This window comes from Eptesicus fuscus, chromosome 21 (genome assembly GCF_027574615.1).
Source record: "Eptesicus fuscus isolate TK198812 chromosome 21, DD_ASM_mEF_20220401, whole genome shotgun sequence".
Taxonomy (NCBI): domain Eukaryota; kingdom Metazoa; phylum Chordata; class Mammalia; order Chiroptera; family Vespertilionidae; genus Eptesicus; species Eptesicus fuscus.
In genome coordinates this window covers 41194713-41215555 of record NC_072493.1, presented here as the reverse complement: position 1 = coordinate 41215555, position 20843 = coordinate 41194713, and the positions used below count along the sequence as shown (strand labels likewise).

Below are 20843 nucleotides of genomic sequence, written 5' to 3'. Positions count from 1 at the left end.
CTCTGTAGCTATGAGGTCTTTTTTCTTTCTTCCATATGAGTGAGATCATACAGTATTTGTCTTTCTCTGCCTGACTTATTTCACTTAGCATGATACCCTGAAGGCCCATTGATGCTGTGGCAAATGGCGAAGTTTCCTTCTTTTTTAGGGCTGGATAACATTCCATTGTGTGTATGACGTATTCTTTATCCATTCATCCATCAATGGACATTTAGGTTGTTTCCGCAGCTTGACTGTTGCAAATAATGCTGTGATGAACACAGGGGTGCACATATCTTTTCGATTTAGCATTTTCATTTTCTTTGGATAAATACCCAGAAGTGGAATTGCTGGATCATTTAGCAGTTCTATTTTAAACATATATATATATATATATATATATATATATATATATATATATATATATATATTTATTTCAGAGAGGAAGGGAGAGAGAGAGAGAGATAGAAACATCAATGATGAGAGAGAATCACTGATCGGCTGCCTCCTGCATCCCCACTGGGGATGGAGCCCGCAACCCGGGCATGTGCCCTTGACTGGAATGGAACCTGGGACCCTTCAGTCCGCAGGCCGATGCTCTATCCACTGAGCCAAACCAGTTAGGGTCAGATCAAGGTTTCTCTTTCTCTCTCTCAAATAAAAAACAAGCGAACAAAAAAGACATATTATTTACAAATATTTTCTCCCATTCGGTAGGTTGGCTTTCCATTTTGCTGCTGTATGGGAGCTTTTTAGTTTGTAGTTTCACTTGTTTTTTGCTTTTGTTGTCAAATCCAAAAATATCATCACCAAGATGGATGTCCAGGAGCTTACTGCCTGTGCTTTCTTCCAGGTGTTGTACAGCTTCAGGTCTTACATTGAGCTTTAATCCGTTTTGAGTTAAGTTTTGTGTCTGTTGTAAGAAAGTGGCCCAGTTTCCTTCTTTTGCTTATGGCTGTCCCGTTTTCCCAACCCAGTTTATTGAAGAAACAGTCCTTTTCCCATTGTGTATTCTCCTTTGTCATAATTTAATTGACCACATATGTGTGGGTTGATTTCTGGCTCTCTATTCTGTTCCATTGTTCTTTGTGTCTGTTTTTATGCCAGTGCCATGCTGTTTTGATTACTGTAGCTTTGTAATATAGTTTAAACCCAGGGAGAGTGATACCTCCCGCTTTGTTCTTTCCCCCCCAAGATTGCATTATCTATTCGGGATCTTTTGTGGTTCCATACAAATTTTAGGATTGTTCTATTTCTGTGAAAAACGCCATTGGAATGTTAATAGGTATTGCTTTGAATCTGTAGATTGCTTTGGTATGGCCATCTTAATGTCAATTCTTTCAACCCATGAACACAGAATACCTTTTCATTTATTTGTGTCTTTTTCCATTTCTTTCAAGGTCTTAATAGCTTTTAGTATAGTCACAGAGTTGTGCAACTATTACCACAGTCAATCCCAGGACATTTTTATCGCACCCAATAGAAACTCGGCACGCTTTAGCTGTGGGCCTCCAGTCTCCCCAGCCTTTGGCAGCCGCTGATCTACTTCTGTCTCTGTAGACTTGCCTGTTCTGGGCATGTAAATGGAGCCCTGGCGTGTGTGGTCTTTTCTGGCTTCTTTCACTCATTGTTTGGGTCAACCACTTTCAGTCTATCCGTTCATCAGTTGATAGACATTTGGGCTGCTTTCACTTGGGGGCTATCTGTAATAATAAAAGGGTAATATGCTAATTAGACCGGATGTCATTCCGGACGTCCTTCCTGACGAAGCCGGGGAGGGCAAGCCCGGGTCCAGGGTGCCTTTGGGCAGCCAGGGGAAGGAAGGCCTACTCTTGCACGAATTTTCGTGCATCGGGCCTCTAGTTATGAATAATGCTGCTGTGAACATTCCTGGACAAGTTTTCGCGTGGACGTATGTTTCCATGTCTCTTAGGGAGATACCCAGGTGTGGAACCGCTGGGTCACGTTGTCACTGGTCAACCTTTTGAGGAACTGCCTGTTTCCTAAAGTGGCTGCGCCGTTTTACATTCCCACCAGCAGTGCCTGAGGGTTCCAATTTCTCCACATTCTCACCGACACTTGCTGTTACCTGAGGACTTGGGTTCACACAGGGTCCCTCTGGCTGCCCTGATGGGGACCAGGCTGAGGGAGATGGGGGAAGAAGCCGGGGACCCTGTGGGGAGCCACCGTGCTCGTCCAGGCGGGACAGCCTGGTGGCCGCACCAGAGCGGGGCTGCGGGGAGGTGAGAGTGAGTGGGTTGTGGGGGCACTTTGAAGACGGAGGTGATGGGATTTGTTGCAAGATCACTTGTGGGGTGGGAGAGAGGGAGGGGCGTGGAGAGTGACCCGCGGAGATGGGTCAGACTGCGGAAGGAGTGGGTTTGGCAGGTGGAACCCGGAGCTCGGTTTCGGACGCGCTGAGTTTGAGATTCCCAGCAGACACCCAGGTAGGAATGTGCAGTGGCCACTGGGTATGTGATGCGAGAATTACTGTTGGCGTTCAGGGCACGTTTCTTTCTTTTTCTTTATTGATTAAGGTATTACATATGTAACACCTCCTGGTGTCTGTGTCCATTGGTTAGGCTTATAGGCATGCACACAAGTCCTTTGGTTGATGTTTCCCCCTTACTCCCACCCGCCCCCCCCCGCCTTCCCTCTGAGGTGTGATTGTCTGATCATGCATCTCTGTCTCTGGATCTATTTTTTTTTTTTAAATATATTTTATTGATTTTTTACAGAGAGGAAGAGAGAGGGATAGAGAGTTAGAAACATCGATGAGAGAGAAACATCGATCAGCTGCCTCTTGCACACCCCCTACTGGGGATGTGCCCGCAACCAAGGTACATGCCCTTGACCGGAATCGAACCTGGGACCCTTGAGTCCGCAGGCCAACGCTCTATCCACTGAGCCAAACCGGTTTCGGCTGGATCTATTTTTGTTCATCAGTTTGTGTTGTTCATTATATTCCACAAATGAGTGAGGTCATGTGATATTTATCTTTCTCTGACTGGCTTATTTCACTTAGCATAATGCTCTCCAGTTCCATCCATGCTGTTGCAAATGGTAAGAATTCCTTCTTTTTTACAGCAGCATAGTATTCCATTGTGTAGATGTACCACAGTTTTTTAATCCACCCATCTGCTGATGGGCACTTACTAATAGGCTGTTTCCAAATCTTAGCCATCAGTGCACGTTTCTTGAATAATTAAAGCCAGGCCTGAATCTGAAGCCAGGGTCTCAGTTTCCTCCTCCGAACGATGGGGACAATAATACCAAGACTATTGGGTTTCTCGGTTGTCTGTCATGAAACTGGGGCTATTCCTGTGCAGCACAGAGCAGGGCTGCGCACCGGGAAACTACGGTCCTGCGCTGGGTACAGAGAGGGCCGCGCCCGCAGCTTAGGAGAGAAATGGAGGGTACCCTCGGCCCAGGCGGTGTCCGTCTCCCCGGCCCCCAGCCTCTGGCCGCCGTCGGGGCGGGAGAGGGGAGGTTGGGTTGTCACCCTGTCTACCCGCGCTCGGAGCTGGGTTTCCTTTCGGGGGCTGCCGGGGCCAGAACTGCTGATGGAAACCAGCTGCGGGCGGCGCGGAGGCCGGGCGCACGCCCAGGCCCCTCCCCGGCGCCGGCAGACCTCGCTAAAGGGGGGGACCAGGGCGCCCTGGCTCCCCGCCCCCCTTCCGCAGCGGCCCGGGGCCCTGGCACGTCCGGCGCGCCTGATGCTTTCCAGATGTGAGCCTGGCTCCCCTCCCCCACCGGGCTCCTCGCTCCCGCGGCGGAGGGGCGGAGGGGAGCCAGGGTCCGACGCCCCCTATCAAATGGCTACACCGCGGATCTGGGCCGTGGTCCCCTCCCCGCCGGTCTTGCTTCCAGACCAGGTCGTAAAAACCGAACTGGGATGGGCTGACTGCGGTAGACACTCTCCGTCCCCCACCACCACCTCCTCCCCGGGCTCCCGCCTCCGCCCCCCGCCCCTCCGCAGCCGGCTGGGGTGGTCGGGGCACGCCCCAGGCCACGCCCCCAGACCACGCCCCGCCTCCCGCCCCTGAGGACGCCGAGCCACGCCCCTGAGACGCACCTCTGCAGGCCCCGCCCCCGCCCCCGTCCCGTGTCCGGCGCGGTCTGAGTGTCCACCTCTCTGGCCGCCTCTGGCTCTGTCCGGGTGTCGTACCTCTTGTTCCCCGTCTCCGAGGCTACATGTCGGTCTGATGTCTCTCTTGTACCCTCCTGTCTCTGTGTCTCTGTCTCTCTCTGCAGTCCTCTGCCTGTCCGTCGCCTTGAGTCCCTAGGTCTCTATCTCTCCAAATTTCTCTGTCTCTGTGTCTTCCTGCGTGCCTGTCTCTCCTTCCATCTCCCACCCTCTCCCTCGGTGTCCCAGTCCATCTTCATTTTCTCCCTCGAGACCCCTCCCTCCACGTTCCTACATCTCTTGTTCTCCAATGTCTGCACCCCAACCGGCCGCAGGGGCGCCTTGCCTGCCCTCCGGATTTGAGGACCTAGGGCTTTGGCGCGGGCTCGGCGGGCCGCGCGCGCCCCCACGTGGCCTGCAGGGGACTGGCAGGAGAGGACCGAGGGCTGAATGTGCGAGCCCGCAGGGGCGATGGTGTGTAACACGGAGAGACTGTGAGTGCACAGAGGTTGTGTGTGGCTATGTGCCCTTGTGCACTGTTATAGAGTATGACGGAAACAGTGTGTTACACCTGGAGGCCATATGTGACTGTGCACGTGAGGGGAGAGAGATGACGTGTACGTGACGGCGTGTGACACCATGAGGTTGCCTGTGCCAAGTTGGGGGACTGTTTGTGGTACTGAGAGATCGCATGTGCGAGGGAGAGACTGTGTGTGACAGCGTGCAACCTGGTGAGGAATGAGTGCTGTGTGCGTCACAGTCGCAGACGATGGGACTCTGAATGAGTGCGGTCCACAGAGGTGGCGTGAGAGGGCAGAGTGAGAGGCCCCGGGGGACTCGGTGTGACGGAGACCATGTGAGTGGGAGACAGCATGTGTCAGCCACACCGATGGGCTGTGCGGGTGGTGTGTGACTGTGACACAGACTACGTGGGCGCCTGGCAGACTGGCACAGCATCGTGACCGCGCATGAGAGAGTGTGTGACTGTGCAGGGCACTCAGAGACTGGAGCACGAGAGCCCTGGCTGGTGTGGCTCAGTAGTTAGAGCGTTGGCCAGCATATGGAAGGGTCTCCAGTTCATTCCCAGTCAAGGGCACATACCTGGGTTGCAGGTTCTACCCCCTGCCCAGGTGGGGGTGTGTTTAGGAGGCAACCAGTCAATGTGTCTCTCTCACAGCGATAATTCTCTCTTTCCCTTTCCTTTCACCCTCTCTAAACATCAATGGGAAAAATATCCTCTGGTGGGGAGTAACAAAAATTAAAAAAATAAATTAAAAGATAGAGCTCTGACCGGTTTGGTTCAGTGGATAGAGCGTCGGCCTGCGGACTCAAGGGTCCCAGGTTCGATTCCGGTCAAGGGCATGTGCCTTGGCTGCGGGCACATCCCCAGTGTGGGGGGTGTGCAGGAGGCAGCTGATTGATGTTTCTCTCTCATCGATGTTTCTAACTCTCTCTCTCTCCCTTCCTCTCTGTAAAAAATCAATAAAATATATATTTTTAAAAAGATAGAGTTTGAGAGAGACCTTGTGTGTGCAAGTGTGCAACCCTGGGACATTGCTGTATGACGGTGACAGCCATGTGTGATACAAACTGTTTGAGGCTCAGCAAGAGATTCTGTACATGACAGTGTGTGTGGGGGGGTGACTGTGTGACTATGTGTCAGGGAACGTGTAAGATTGTGTGTGTCATTTAGAGATTGTGCAAGAATGCATGGGACTGTATGTGGGAGTCACTGGATATAACTGTGTAATACTATAAAATATTATGTGATAGTGTTTCTCAAGGAGGTTGCACGAGTTATTACATGCCACTATGTGAGACACAGAGAAAGTATGAGGCTGAGATAGGATGGAAGAGGAGTGGTTTTTAAAAAGTATATATTTTATCGATTTTTTACAGAGAGGAAGGGAGAGGGATAGAGAGTTAGAAACATCGATGAGAGAGAAACATCGATCAGCTGCCTCCTGCACACCCCCTACTGGGGATGTGCCCGAAACCAAGGTACATGCCCTTGACCGGAATCGAACCTGGGACCCTTGAGTCTGCAGGCTGACGCTCTATCCACTGAGCCAAACCAGAAGGGAAGTTTTGATCGCCGGTGAATGTGTGTGTGACATCTTGAAATACTGTGACACTGTGAACCTGTGCCATTCACCCTGAGAAGGTGTATCTGACTGTGGTTGTGCGAGATGTCATTGGTGATGATGCCCCCTCTCCAAGAGCTTGTGAGGGACTGACTGTGCGGCATTTTGAGAGACCATGGGACTGGGGCACGGCGGGAGATTGTGTGTTGAGCACAGATCATTTGTGAGAATCTGTGGCGATACCAGGTGACACAGTGAGGCACGATGCGTCCCCGAGTGAGGGGCTGTGCGTGTGAGGCTGTGTGCCGAGAGGGGTCGCTGTGGTGGGGTGACCCCGAGGGGGTGGGGTGGCAGGGTGGGAGAGCATTCGTGATGGAAGGAGAGGCTGTGTGGGACACGGGAGAGGTGCTTGTGACTGTAGAATCCAGGCAGCAGCGTATGGGCACACCTTGAGAGGCTGTCTTCCCATGAGTGAGTGTGAGTGCGAGAGACAGGCAGAGACAGAGATTGAGAGGGGGAGGCGGAGAGAGAGAGGGAGGGGAAGAGACCCAGAGGGGGACAGACAGACAGACAGAGGTAGAACCCGCAGAGACAGACCAAGGCCCTGAGAGAGCAGTGGGGCTGGTGGTGGCAGCAGCAGGAGCAGGCAGGTCCTCAGGGGCTGCCCCAGGGGAGGGGGCGGGGCTGGGCTGGGCTGGGCTGGGGGACCCAGCAGCTGCCTGTCAGCCTGCCTCCGCCAGCAGCCCGCCATCCCAGCCCTGAGCAACAACAGGTAGGAGGCTCCGGTCCTGCCCCAACAGGTCGTCCCTCTGCCCCACCTCAGCCAGTCGGTCCGCCTGGGAGTGAATGAGTGAGCGAATGAATGACTTTATATGTCTGCGTGTCCACCAGCCTGCCTCTCCCCAAACCTTTCCGTCTCCCTCTTTCTGTCCCCCGTCCTCTGTCCCCTTGTCCCCCTGTGCCTCTCCCTCCCCCTCTATCTGTGCCCCTTCCTCTCCCCCTCCACGTGTCCTCATCTCTATCCTCTCCCACCCCATCACTCCACCTCCCTTCTCTAACCTCTCTCCTCCCCCCCCATGTCACTCTATCCCTTTCTTTGCTCCTCTATTTGTCCCCCAACTCTGTCCATCACTTCATCCTTCCCCGTCTCCATCCCTTTCTCTCCCCCCTCAGTCTCTTTATTTCTCCTGTGCCTCAGTCTCTCCCTCCGTCACTTTGTCTCTCCCTCTGCCCCTCCCTCTGCCCCTCTCTTCATCCTCTCTGCCCCTCTCCAGTCGTGTCCGGATTGTCCTCCCCTCCTCCCGCTCTCTCCAAGTGCTAATGAGCAGAGGAGCCTTTGAGGTAGAGGGCTGGGTGGGGGAGCTCCCGAGGGGAGCGGAGGGGGCAGCTGCGTCCGAGGCCCTAATGAGGCCCCCTCTGCGCCCCTCCCGCCGAGATCTTAATTCCTTGTTCTCCCTGGAACCGCTGCTAATTGGCCTGGGGAGGCCCCCTCCTGCTCGCTCCGTCCCTGGGGGCTGAGGACACCTGGGTCGTGCTCCAGCACCTGTGGCCCTGTCCTTCTGTCCCTCCCTCCACCTGCCTCGCCTGCATCTGTGCTACCGTGCCGCCTTCCTCTCTGTCCCTCCCTCCACCTGCCACTCGGTCCCCGGTCCCCATCTGAGCGGCTCTTCTCTCCACTTACCCTGCCTTCCTGTCCCTCCGACCGCCCCTGGGTACCCTCGCGCGCTCTTCCACCCACGCCCCAGTTGCTGGTCCCACCACATCGCCACCCTTACCAGGGCCTCAGACGCGCCCTAGTCTGCCCCCTTCGCCCCCATTCCCACCCGGCTTTTAACTCCTTGCCCGCCGCAGCCATGTCCAACAACATGGCCAAGATCGCGGAAGCCCGCAAGGCGGTGGAACAGCTGAAGCTGGAAGTGAACATCGACCGCATGAAGGTGCGAGGTCTGGGGTAGAGGCAGGCGGGGGCTGCCGGGCTGCGTCTGCACCGGGCTCTGTTAGGGGTGGGGCCAGGAACCCGGGTTGGGGGGTAAGAACCCTTTCGGAACCGAGCTGGACCCGAGGAGGGGCTCGGGAAAGGGGCGGGGCCCGGGGCGGGGCGGGGCCCTAGACAAGGGGCGGGGCCTGGGGCGGGGCCTTAGGCTAGAGGCGGGGCCCGAGAGGAGGGACCTTAGACAAGGGGCAGGGCCTGAAGGACGGGGCGGGGCCTTAGACAAGGGGCGTGGCCTGAAGGACGGGGCGGGCCCTTAGACAAGGGGCGGGGCCTTAAGGACGGGGCGGGCCCTTAGACAAGGGGCGGGGCCTGTCGGACGGGGCGGGCCAGAGGCGGGGCCTGAAGGACGGGGCGGGCCCTTAGACAAGGGGCGGGGCCGGAAGGGAGGGGCGGGGCCTGAGGGAGGGTCTTAGACAAGGGGCGGGGCCTGAGGGAGGGTCTTAGACAAGGGGCGGGGCCTGAAGGACGGGGCGGACCAGGGGCGGGGCCTGAAGGACGGGGCGGACCAGGGGCGGGGCCTGAAGGACGGGGCGGGCCCTTAGACAAGGGGCGGGGCCTGACGGACGGGGCGGGCCAGAGGCGGGGCCCGAGAGGGGCGGGGCCCGGGCGTGGACTTCACCGCGTGCCCGCAGGTGTCGCAGGCGGCGGCCGAGCTCCTGGCCTTCTGCGAGACGCACGCCAAAGACGACCCGATGGTAACGCCGGTCCCCGCCGCCGAGAACCCCTTCCGCGACAAGCGCCTCTTTTGCGTCCTGCTCTGAGCCTTCCCGACGGCTTACTCTGCTTTGCCAAAGTCTGAACCCAATAAACGTGGTGATGGTGGTACCTGAGGCACTCGCTGGGGAAATCCGATCCCTTCTCACGTCCGGAGTGTGGGGGTGGGGGTGAGGACACCATAGGCGGGTGTGTGGGTGCGGAGGGCGCCTCGGAGGAAAGGAGCCTCCCCTACCCTGAATTTATTTAATCGTCCAACAGCCCCAGAGGCAGCTGGCTGCTAGTGTACCACCTTCTTTACAGGAGGAAACGGAGCCAAAGGCAGTCCCTGGCTCAGAGTCACACAGCCGGGAGGGAGGTAATGGGGTGAAGACTGGACTCCAGGCTCCCTGCGCCCTCAGCGGGCCTCCTCCCTCCTCCCTCCTCCCTCCTGGGTTGCAGATCCTGAGGAGTCCCTGTGCCCGTCCCACCTTTCTCACCCCTGAATAGTTTCACCCTTTTCCTTCACATTTGGCTACTTCCCGCCCCAGGCCTCTCTCTGTCCTTAAGCACTGAGCTCTGTCCATTCATTCATTCATTCATTCCTCCAAACACTCCCTGAGTACCTGCTGGGGACATGGCTGTGGCCAACACAGCCTGGCCCTGCCTCCTGGGGCTCAGCATCCAGTGGGTGAGACAGACAGTGGGCAGGGCTGGGGTGGGGGAGTGAGAGGGAGCCCCTGACTCGGCCTGGGGGTCAGGGAGGGCTCCCTGGAGGAGGAAGCTGGAAATGGCCGTAATAACACTTGGGACCCAGGGAAGAGAGAAGTGTGGCGAGAGAGAGGGAGGAGACACACTAACGTGTACATCCTTCAGCCGTCATCTTCTTTGTTCCGGGGACACAGGGTGGCGTGACAGCTCTGGTGTCTGCCCTGTTTCCCACGTCACATACTGGTGGCCCGCAGGACATGTATAGCCGGCAGTTATATATATTTTTTGGCTTTTCTACTTTGGGCCTATATAATGTTTATTTTTAATTTTTTTTAAAATATATTTTATTGATTTTTTACAGAGAGGAAGAGAGAGGGATAGAGAGTTAGAAACATCGATGAGAGAGAAACATCGATCAGCTGCCTCTTGCACACCCCCTACTGGGGACGTGCCCACAACCAAGGTACATGCCCTTGACCGGAATCGAACCTGGGACCCTTGAGTCCGCAGGCCGACGCTCTATCCACCGAGCCAAACCAGTTTCGGCTATAATGTTTATTTTTTAAAACATTGATTTCAGAGAGGAAGGAAGAGGCAGAGAGAGATAGAAACATCCATGGTGAGAGAGAATCATGGTGGATCGGCTGCCTCCTGCACGCCCCCTACTGGGGATCGAGCCCACAACCTGGGCATGTGCCCTTGACGGGAATCAAACCTGGGACCAGTCAGTCCGCAGGCCGATGCTCTAGCCACTGAGCCGAACCGGCTAGGGCTGGCCTACGTAATGTTTTACATGTTCTTGCCCCGGCCTGTGTGGCTCAGTTGGCTGGGTGGTGTCCAGTGCACCAAAAGGCTGCAGGTTCAGTTCCCAGTTAGGGCACATGCCCGGGTTTGGGGTTTGATTCTCGGTAGGAGGCATACAGGAGGCAGCCGATCGATACTTGGCTCTCACGTCGCTGTTCTGTCTCCCTTTCCCTTTTTCTCTCTCTTAAAAAAAAAATCAATAAAATGTTCTTGACTTGATTGCCAAATTGAAAAATAGAGTAATCGCACGAGAGTCCCTATTTCCGGCTTCTTGGGAGCTGGAAGATCTGGTGACCTCAGACCTACACCTCCCAGGGAGACCACAGGCTGTGAGCTGGGATGGGGGCTTTCCGGCTCAGTAAGTCCTCACCCTGCCCTTTTGTCTCTTGGTCGAGGAGGTCGAGGTCCAGTTGCGCTTTGACATGGAGCCTGGGTCAGGGGCTGCTTCGTGGGATGAAGAGAAAGCTGAAATGTCTGTTGAAAATGAGGAAATGCAGGCGAGCTGTGGGTTTGGTTAATTATTTTACCTGGTGGCCCAAGACCCCCTCCCCCTCCTCACCCCCGCTCCTCTCCGCCACCCCAAATGGGTCTTGGAGCATCTCTCTGCTTCTCGCCACTGTCCCAGGGCCTTCTGCTCTGTGTCCCTCCCCTGCCTTTCCCTGGGCTGTGCCCCTCACCTGGGATCCCCTCCCTTCTGTCCTCCAGCCGCCCCCCCCCCCCAACTCCTCCAGCCCCTCCTGAACACATCCCTGGGCCCCACTGCAACCTCTGCTCCCCGGAGTGAGGCTGAACCCCTGGGTCTGGATGGAGATGGATAGCTCACGGGGCCTCCCCTCCCCAGAGGGGGGCCGTGCATGTGTCTGGCAAGTGTTTCATTATTCACATCGGATTAGGGTCCCCTGGGCCCCAACTCTGAGCTTCCTGTGGAATGGAGGAAGGAGAGGCTGTAATTACATCTCCTCCTGCCTCCCACCTCTCGGCTGGTTGCATCATGTCTGTGGGAGCCCCGGGGGACGCAGGGGACAGGAGAGCCAAGGATGAGCTGCGGGTGGGGTGGGGCTGGGAGGGATGCCGGGACCGAAGTTGCCAGAAGGATTCCGGAATCTCTCAGGTCTAGCATCCTTGCATCTTAGAACCGGAGATGCACAGGAATCTGTCACCCCAGGACTCTGGAGGGCTGGAATTCCCGAGTCTCCCCATCCTGTGGCGTCAGGATTTGGGGGTCCCGCCCCCTGTCCAGCACTTCAGGAGTGTGAGCATTCTTTGCACCTAGACTGTTGGCATTTAACCTCCTGGGATCTGGGAGCTTCCTGTTTCAAATTCCAGGTGTTGGGAAGGGGAGCTGAGGAGGAGCGAGCCGGGCTGGCTGACCTGGGGTGGGGCAGGGAGGAGGGGTCCCCCTGGAGCAGGAAGGGAGGGGGCGGGGAGGGGGGGTGAGTCTGTCAGGACTGAGGCTGGAGGGAGAGGCCAGAGGGACAGGGTAGCTCCCTGGTGACCAGCCTGCGAGCGTGCAAACCCGGATCATCTCGTTAGCGGGTATGACGCTGCGACAGCCGCTCTGGCCGCCGCTGCTCTGTCCTGACGCCCCGGCTGGGAGGTCAGCTCCGGGGTCAGAGGGCAGGGAGGGGAACGCCTGGGGAAGTGCCTGCTCAGAAGGACCCTCCCACGCGGCTCCAAACCCCAGGGCTGCTGGCTGCCCCTCCCAGGCTGCCTCTCCACCCGCCTGCGCCCCGCACCCCGAGTGCTCAGAGCAGTGTTTGGCCCCGCACCCCACCAAGGGGCGCCGGGGGCCAAAGCCCAGAGCCAGGGGAGCCACCCTCGTGGCCATCGATCGCCTCCTGAGAGTCCTGTCTTAAGGCTCCGTCTCACTCAGTTCTCCGAAAGCTCCCACAGGGACGCTGTGCGTCCTCCTTTACATCCGGCCCGCAGGCACGAGCGGTGACGTCACCGGGCGAGGGGTGACGTCACCGGGCCAGTCGGGGTTTGAGGTGCCCTGGGAGCGAGGCTGTGCCCAGGAGGGGCTGGAGGAGGTGTCAGAGGGTGTCCTCTGAGCCTCTGCGTCCAGCCCTCGGCACAGGAGGCGGTGAGCGTGTGCTGAGTGAATAACAGCACCGTGGCTTCGGGGCCCTTCTGGAGGCGGGAGGGGGCCCGAAGGACGGAGGGAGGGGTCCCAGGTGAGGGGACGGCCCAGGACACAGAGAGCAGAAGCCCCTGGGACAGGAGCAGACAGATGCGCCAGGACCCATGGGGATGGGGAAGGTGGTGGCTACGGGTGCGGCACCTGCCAGGGCGGCCGGGCAGCTTCTCCGGGCGGCGGGAGCCCCGGCAGCGGCACCGCAGAGGCCGCCTGGCCAGCAGGCTGGGTGGGGCCCGCGCACCCGCTTCCGGGCCTGCTTGGCTCTTGCCCTCAAGGACGCTGGTCCAGATGTGAGTCCGGCGGGGTGGGGGGGACGCAGCTGAGGGCCGGCCAGGCAGGCCCGCTCCAGCCTTCCTCTCCGTCGCTGCAGCTGCCTTTGGGAGCACGCCCCCTCAGAGGGTGTCCTCTGAGCCTCAGCGTCCAGCCCTCGGCACAGGAGGCCGTGAGCGTGTGCTGAGTGAATAACAGCACCAGTGGCTTCGGGGCCTCCTGGAGGCGGGAGGGGGCTCCATCTCTAGTCCTCACAGCAGCTTCACAGCAGCCTGACAAGGGCAAGCTGCCATTCGGTGGGGACACCAAGGCCCAGCCCGGGGAAGTCACCTCCCAGCGTCACACCGTGGTGGTGGATGGAGCTTCACACACACTCACACACACACACACTCACATACACACACACACACACTCACATACACACTCACACACTCACACACACTCACACACACATATATACACAGACACATACACACACATATATACACAAACACACTCACACACTCTCTCACACACACACACTCACTCTCACAAACACACACACACACTCTCACACACACACACACACTAACACACACACTCACTCACACACACACTTACACACACACTCGCACACACACACACACTCTCACACACACACACTCACTCTCACACACACACACACTCTCACACACACACTAACACACACTAACACACACACACTCACTTACACACACACACTCGCGCACACACACTCGCACACACACACTCTCACACACTCACACACACACATATATACACAGACACATACACGTATATACACAAACACACACTCACACACATTCACACACATATATACAGACACATACACACACACATTCACACACATACACACACACATATACACAAACACATACACACACTCACACACATTCACACACATACACACACATATACACAAACACATACACACACTCACACACACATATATACACAGACACATACACGTATATACACAAACACACACTCACACACATTCACACACATATATACAGACACATACACACACACATTCACACACATACACACACACATATACACAAACACATACACACACTCACACACATTCACACACATACACACACACATATACACAAACACATACACACACTCACACACACATATATACACAGACACATACACACATATATACACAAACACATACACACACACTCACAAACACACACACACACTCATACACGCACTCACACACACACTCACACTCACACACACACACACACTCACAGGGTAGACACAGCCATCAACGCATGAGCCTGCAGGAGAGACGCTCACAGACACAGAGATGCACCAATGGGCCTTAGCGAGAATAACCCCCTCCCTCACCTGCCAGTCACAGGCCACGGCCCCTAGCACACGCCTCTGGGCGCCCCTCCCCCCGCCCCACGCTGTGTGTCCATTTCCAGTGGTCCCTGCTGTCCTGCCGGCTGCTGCCCCACTGCCCCGGGTCCCTGGGGGCGGCCCCTGCTCCTAGCAGGGGTGGGGGTGAGGGGAGCTGCTGACTCACCCACCGGAGCAGTTCCTTCCCACAGTCGGCCCTCCCTGCCCCGGAAACCATCCCCTGCCCCTCCCCCACCCTGCCCCGCGGGGTGACCTCTCCCCGACAGGCACCTGGAGGAAAGAGGAACCCTAGTTGCCCTTGCTGTGGGCGGCCCGTGCCACAGCCGGGCAGGAGGCCCTGGGCCCCAGAAGGTGTGTCCGGCGGGGCGGGGCGCGGACCCTAGGGACCCTTAGTCCTCTCACGAGGAATGAGTTCCAGCCATGGCCACCCCCACCTGCCCCCCCAGCACCGAACTGACGCCGGGTGGCACGGGTCCCAGCCCCCTTGGCGCAGAGGGGGAAACTGAGGCCTGGAGGAGGGCGGGGCTTGTCTGAGGTCCCACTGGGCAGGGAAACACACTGGAGCCCCTGAGTGCTCAGTGGTCCCTGGAGGGACAGGAAGCCAGCGAGAGGGAGGCTCCGGGAACCAGAGCTCCCCCCCCCCCCACTCCCCAGATGCCAAGGCGGATGCTAGCCTGCCAGGCGTCACCCTTCATTAATATGATAAAACTTCCCGAGTTCCCTCTGCTCTGCCTGGCGACGGCAGGGCATGAGCCGGGAGGGACCACATGGCCGGAGGTCTGATTACGCACACGCAGGCACCCCAGGGCGGGGCTGTGTGGGCGCTCCTGCAGGCCCTGGGGTGGCCGGACCTGGGGCATCCATCCTGCAGGAAGCTGGGGTGCCAGCTGGGCACGGTGATAGGGAGCCACGGTTATCAGGGGACAAGGGACCGGAGGGGAAGCCTGCCGCCTCGGAGACAGGGGCGTCGCTCCTGGCCCGGGATGGACACGCCGTACAGGCTCTCTCCTCGGTCCAGGCTCTGGGACGGGCCCAGGTGGGCCACCGGGCCGGGAAGCGGCCGTCACCCATTGTACAGATGAGGAAACCGAGGCACACCGGCTCCCATCCTTGCCCGAGACCATCACAAAGCAAGGAGGTGGTCACACTGGGACAGAAACTCAAGACAAATGGAGTGAGACCTCGAGTTAGGATTCTCTATCCTGAAACTGCCCCCTGAAAGATAAGGGGTGTCTGAGAGGGTCTCCCAGGTCCCATCTGGCCCTGTGGGGGCTGGGGGGGGGAGGCGGCCTGGGAGCGCTGGCTCAGTGGGAGCAGGACAGGTGGCTGCTGTGCTGCGGCTGGGACACGGGGGTGGGGGGGGAGCATCCTGGGCTGAGTTTGTGGAGGGGCGGGTGAGATCAGTGTGACCCCGAAGTTGGAGCCTTGGGCATCTGTCTGTGGCCAAAATGTTGTCCCTGGAGGTCAAGGTCGCCAGAGCTTGGCCTGGGGCCTGGCAGCGCTCAGGTGAGGAGCTGGAGGGCAGGAGGGCGTCTCCTCTCCGCTTCCCAGGGCTCTGGGCGGGAGCGGGAGCCGGAGCGGAAGCCCAGCCTGACACCGGCTCCAGGGACCGGCATTTTTCTCGGCTCCTTCTGGAAGGAGCGAAGGAATTATATCCAGGGAATAGAGGTCTCAGAGGTGCCTGGAAAACACTGCATCGGGGAGGAATTTCCTGGTCGTTTCTCAATCCTAACCCCGGAGCCCAGAATAGATCCCAGGGGCCACCCCAGACGGCCTTGCGCGCTGGCCAGCTGTGCTCCCAGAACAGTCCTGGTCCCCGGTGAGTCCACGCTCCATGTGTCACCACTCGGTGATCCCCGCCCCGGGCGCTGGGCGACGCTGGGGCTGGGAGGAGGGCAGCGACCTGCGGGCAGCGGTGGCAGGTGGCTCGGTGATGGGGACCAGGGAGGGGGCAGGGCGGGAGGTGGATGTGCTGGGCAGAGGGGACAGATGGAGGGAGCATGCCAGGGCGGGCGGGAGGGAGCCCGGGGGGGCCTCTGGAGAAAGCAGGGGGAGGGAAGGCGGGGCAGCGAGAGGAAATGAAAAAGCTGGGGCGAGCAGGCACGATGATGAGGAGGGCGGGAGGAGGGAGGGCAGGAGGGAGAAGCTGACACACAGAGACCTCACAGACAGCCATCCCAGGCCCGGGTGAGGGGACAGCGGAGGGACAGAGAGAGCCGGCAGAGGTGCGGTGAGGAGGGGCTGCAAGAGCAGAAATGCAGAGAAGGGGGTAGAGAGCAGTGGGGGGGGGGGGAGAAGGAGGGCGAGGCAGAGGGTGTGGGCAAGGGAGGGGACAGAGACAGACAGCAAGACACAGAGAGACGGAGGGACAGAGGGAAAGAGGAGGGGAAAAGAGGAAACAGATAGAGAAGGAAAGAGACAGGAGACAGGGAGAGGGTGGAGAGAGAGGGGGGGGGAGAGACAGAAAGGCTGGAGAAGACAGAGCCAAGACAGAGCCAAGACAGCCGGGCCCACAAGGAGGACTGGGGGTGACTGGGGGACCCCGCGGCGGGCAGGCCCATGGGGAGGCAGGCGGAGGATCGCTGAGTGGCTGCCCCGGCTCCCGCCCCGCCGCCTCCCACCCTCGGGGCCCCGCAGCCCAGGCGCCGGCGCTGCGGCCGGGATGGCGGACTCCTGCCGGAACCTCACTTACGTGCGGGACTCGGTGGGCCCGGCCACCAGCACCCTGATGTTCGTGGCCGGCGTGGTGGGCAACGGGCTGGCGCTGGGCATCCTGGGGGCGCGGCGGCGGGCGCGGTCCCGGCCCTCGGCCTTCGCCGTGCTGGTCACCGGGCTGGCCGTCACCGACCTGCTGGGCACGTGCTTCCTGAGCCCCGCCGTGTTCGTGGCCTACGCCCGCAACAGCTCGCTGCTGGGCCTGGCGCGCGGCCAGCCGGTGCTGTGCGACGCCTTCGCCTTCGCCATGACCTTCTTCGGCCTCGCCTCCACGCTCATCCTCTGCGCCATGGCCGTGGAGCGCTGCCTGGCGCTCAGCCACCCCTACCGGTACGCCCGGCTGGACGGGCCCCGCTGCGCCCGCCTGGCGCTGCCCGCCGTCTACGCCTTCTGCACGCTCTTCTGCGCGCTGCCCCTGCTCGGCCTGGGCCAGCACCAGCAGTACTGCCCCGGCAGCTGGTGCTTCATCCGCCTGCGCGCCCCCGCGCTGGCCGGCTGCGCCTACTCCCTGGCCTACGCCAGCCTCGTGGCCCTGCTGGTGGCCGCCATCGTCCTCTGCAACGGCTCCGTCACCCTCAGCCTCTGCCGCATGTACCGCCAGCAGCGGCGCCACCAGGGCGCGCTGGCCCCGGGCCCCGGGGCGCGGGCGCGCGAGGACGAGGTGGACCACCTGATCCTGCTGGGCCTCATGACGGGCGTCATGGCCGTGTGCTCCCTGCCTCTCACGGTGAGTCCCCCCACCGGCGGCCGGGGGGCGGGGGGGTGCGGGGTGGGGAGCGGCCTCCAGGGTTTGTGCCCATTTCACGGATGGGGACACTCGGGCAGCCGTCAAACCACGGCCGGCTCCCCGGAGAAGCCTCTCCCACGTGCTTCTGCTCCACTGGCCTCCTCCTGACCCCTGGGACCCCCCCCCCCCTGCCCTCCGGATCTCCTGTCCCCACACACTCAGAGGCTCCCGGACCGCCCCTAGCCCCAGTGACGATAAGACCCCCCATTCCTGGAGCACTTGCTCTGTGGTGACCAGGCTGCAAGCATTTACAAGAAGCAGGTGAGGGTTCCCCGCTTGTCACCCTTTTCACACATGAGGGGCAATGGCTTTTGCCCACGATGGCAAAGAGTCGGGTCTGGACCCCAGGCTCCTTTGGTTCCAGAGTGTGAGCCCTCCCCCCCCCCCACACCCCCCCACCCAGACACCCAGGCTCCCTCCCCCCAGTGCCCCCCTCTATCTGCCGTGGACTCCACCCCCCCTTCCTCCATGCCCGCCCAGCCTCTCCCGGATTGCAGCAGGGCAGACCCCGTCCTGTGGCACCTGGTCACCCCATCTGTACTCCGGGCCTCGTTCTCTTTCTGTGGAACTCCAGGCTGCACTAAATTGGAGAAGCATCACAACTTTAGGGGGTTTACGGCTGACGCAGGGACACACACAGGCCCGGCCGGGCCCGCCCACACAGCCCATCTCGCTCCCTCTGGGCCTCTGCGGGCTGTTTCCTGGGGCTTTCTATCTCTCTGCTCCCCGGATGCGCTCCATTTCTTAGTTTTCATCTTATTTCCTTCCCCTTCTGCCAGGCCGCTCCTCCCTGCCTCCTCCCTGGGCGAGCAAGCGGGTGGAGGAGGGTGAGGAGGGTGGGTGGGTGGTAGGTGGGCGCTGGCTGACACGCTCGCCCGCCCGCAGATCCGCGGCTTCACCCAGGCCATCGCCCCGGACAGCAGTGAAATGGGGGACCTCCTCGCCTTCCGGTTCAACGCCTTCAACCCCATCCTGGACCCCTGGGTCTTCATCCTTTTCCGCAAGGCCGTCTTCCAGCGCCTCAAGCTCTGGCTCTGCTGCCTCTGGCACAGGCCTGCCCGCGGCCACTCGCAGCACCCCGTCTCCCAGCCCACCTCCGGGGGGAAGGACCCCAGGGCCCCCGCCGCTCCCGGGGGCAAGGAGGGGAACTGGGTGCCTTTGCCAGCCTGGGGCGAGGCGCAGGGGGCGCGCCTGCCTCCGGCCCAGCGGTCGGGCAGCGCCGTGGCAACGCTGTCCAAAGTGGAGTCCACGGCAGCCTGCTCGCTCTGCTGACATCTTGGGCGTCCGGTGGCCTCCTGCCCCGTCTCCTGGGACTGGAGCCGGACAGTCCGGGGAAGGCCGGCGGCTGCCGGTGGACAAGCAGAGCGATGAACCCTGGAGCCCTGGCCTGCCAGGCAGGGGGCAGGGCCTTGACCCCTGAATGGGGGGGGGGGAGAGCCGGGAGGGGGGCGATCAGCTGCTGTTCTCCTCCAGGGTGGCCACACCAGCTCTGGGAGGAGAGGGAGCTCAAGAGCAGTTCTCTCAAATGACCGCTGGCTGGGGCTTGGTCCCGGCCGCCCATCCATCTCACTGTCTAAATATTTGGAAGGCGGAAAAGTTCCCAGAGCTCCTGTGCTCTCCAGTCTGTTAGGGTCAGAGTTCCTGCCGATCCCCATCCATTCAGGGTGCCCCCGACCCCGGGGGATGGTCCTGCCCTCTCCCAGGCCCCTTCCCAGAGCCACGCCCTCTCTGCCTCCCCTCACTTCTGATTCTCCTTCCCCACCTAACTCGGAGCTCCCCATCCCCCCCCAGAGAGGCACGAGGAAGGGGAGATGCTGGTGTGGGTGACACTGCTGGGCGTGTGCCCAGGAAACCTGGTGTGGCTCAGTAGTTATAAGACTTGGACTGGGGGGGCACGGGTGTGGCGTGTGAATCCCAGGGAAGGCCCCAGAATGCAGACCTAAGTCCTGTGCCTGCGCCCAACTAAATAGCTGCCTCCAGACAGAGCCTGACGTGTCCTTAGAGCCTCACAAAAATGTCATTCATTCATTCATTCATTCATTCTTCATTCAACAAGTAGTGGGCGCTGACTCTGCCGGGTGCTGGGGACACAGACCAGTCTCTGCCCCACCCTGGACTTCCACCCCTGCCCCTTCTCGTTGCCACCCCCTGCCCTCAGAGCGGCCCCGAATCACCGGTGCCCAGGAGTGAGCCAGGGGGCTGACAAGTTGAAGGGACGTGTGCTTAGGGTGGTGGTGGGGTTCATGGGAAAGCGCCCCCCCCACTCCCTGATCCCAGCCCACCTCAGTCCCCCTTTCTCACTTGCTCCTGGGTAAAACAGTGAATCTGAACCTGGGGAAGGGTGGGGTAGGCAAGGCAAGAGCCTTCCATAGCAGCTAACAGCAGCAAGTCCTCCTCCTCGGTGGGTGTGAGCGGTACCCTCTCACTCCTGTCCGCTATTAGAGCCTTTCACTGGGGCCAGAATCCAGGCCCAGAGGGGGCAGTTAACCAGCCCCAGGCCACACAGCAAGAAGGAAGCCAGCCTGTGGGCGGAGCTGGTCTATCTCTGGAGCCCAGCTCCCTGGTCGGGCCAGTGACTTTGCCTCTGGGTACCTTGGCTTCCTTTTGCGTAGTTCGCTGAAGGGTGTGCTGAGGGCGAACCACGCCCCCCCCCCCCCCCCGCCCCGCCCCGCCCCCGGAGGAGCAGTGAGCGCAGGGCCTGGAGTGGAGGGCAGGAAGTGTCCTGTTGTTGCTGCTGGCATTGCGGGTGTGGGCTTTGGCTCTCTGGGCAAATGTGGTTTGACAACAAAGCAATGCTTGCTCCATTGTTTTGACCTTTTTCTCCCGTCACCGTGTTTCTGATCCTATTGAAGAAGAACAGGGGTGTCTGGGAGAGTTAAACATAGGTCAGGACGGCTGCTCAACGGGTTTGGGGTTTCCTTTTGGGGTGATGAAAGTGTTCTGGAACTAGAGTGTTGTGGTTGCATAACATGGTGAATGTAACAAATGTCTCTGAATTGTACACTTTAAAATGGTAAAAATGATAAGTTTTATGTTATGGGTATTTTACCACAATAAAAAAAAATGTAATGAAAAAATTGAGTGTGTAGAAATTTTTATAGCAGTCTTGACAAAGTAATATAATATACTAGAGGCTTGATGCACAA

The 20843-nt window shown here is 59.3% G+C and overlaps 2 protein-coding genes across 3 annotated transcripts; both read left to right on the top strand.

Moving 5' to 3' along the window:
* Window positions 1-4916: 4916 nt before the first annotated feature.
* Window positions 4917-8980, top strand: GNG8 (G protein subunit gamma 8). Of its 2 annotated transcripts, XM_054710903.1 has the most exons (3): window positions 4917-4961; window positions 8041-8126; window positions 8815-8980. In XM_054710903.1, exons 2-3 carry the CDS (start codon window positions 8043-8045, stop codon window positions 8941-8943), a joined length of 213 nt encoding a protein of 70 aa, XP_054566878.1. In that variant the 5' UTR covers window positions 4917-4961; window positions 8041-8042; the 3' UTR covers window positions 8944-8980. The 2 variants fall into 2 exon arrangements, with proteins under 2 accessions (XP_054566878.1, XP_027985245.1); XM_028129444.2 differs by lacking the exon at window positions 4917-4961 and having other exon boundaries at window positions 7989-8126.
* A 7673-nt stretch (window positions 8981-16653) lies between these two features.
* Window positions 16654-19105, top strand: PTGIR (prostaglandin I2 receptor). The gene is made up of 2 exons (XM_008154442.3): window positions 16654-17637; window positions 18583-19105. The coding sequence occupies exons 1-2, from the start codon at window positions 16858-16860 to the stop codon at window positions 18967-18969; spliced, it is 1167 nt and encodes a 388-aa protein (XP_008152664.2). The 5' UTR covers window positions 16654-16857; the 3' UTR covers window positions 18970-19105.
* Window positions 19106-20843: the final 1738 nt, after the last annotated feature.

Excerpts from the sequence above, each read along its gene's own strand:
- GNG8 (XM_054710903.1), top strand. The coding sequence starts at position 8,043 with ATGTCCAACAACATGGCCAAGATCGCGGAAGCCCGCAAGGCGGTGGAA. Across the intron at positions 8,127-8,814 it reads TGAACATCGACCGCATGAAG|GTGTCGCAGGCGGCGGCCGA; the intron begins GTGCGAGGTCTG and ends GCGTGCCCGCAG.
- PTGIR (XM_008154442.3), top strand. The coding sequence starts at position 16,858 with ATGGCGGACTCCTGCCGGAACCTCACTTACGTGCGGGACTCGGTGGGC. Across the intron at positions 17,638-18,582 it reads TGTGCTCCCTGCCTCTCACG|ATCCGCGGCTTCACCCAGGC; the intron begins GTGAGTCCCCCC and ends GCCCGCCCGCAG.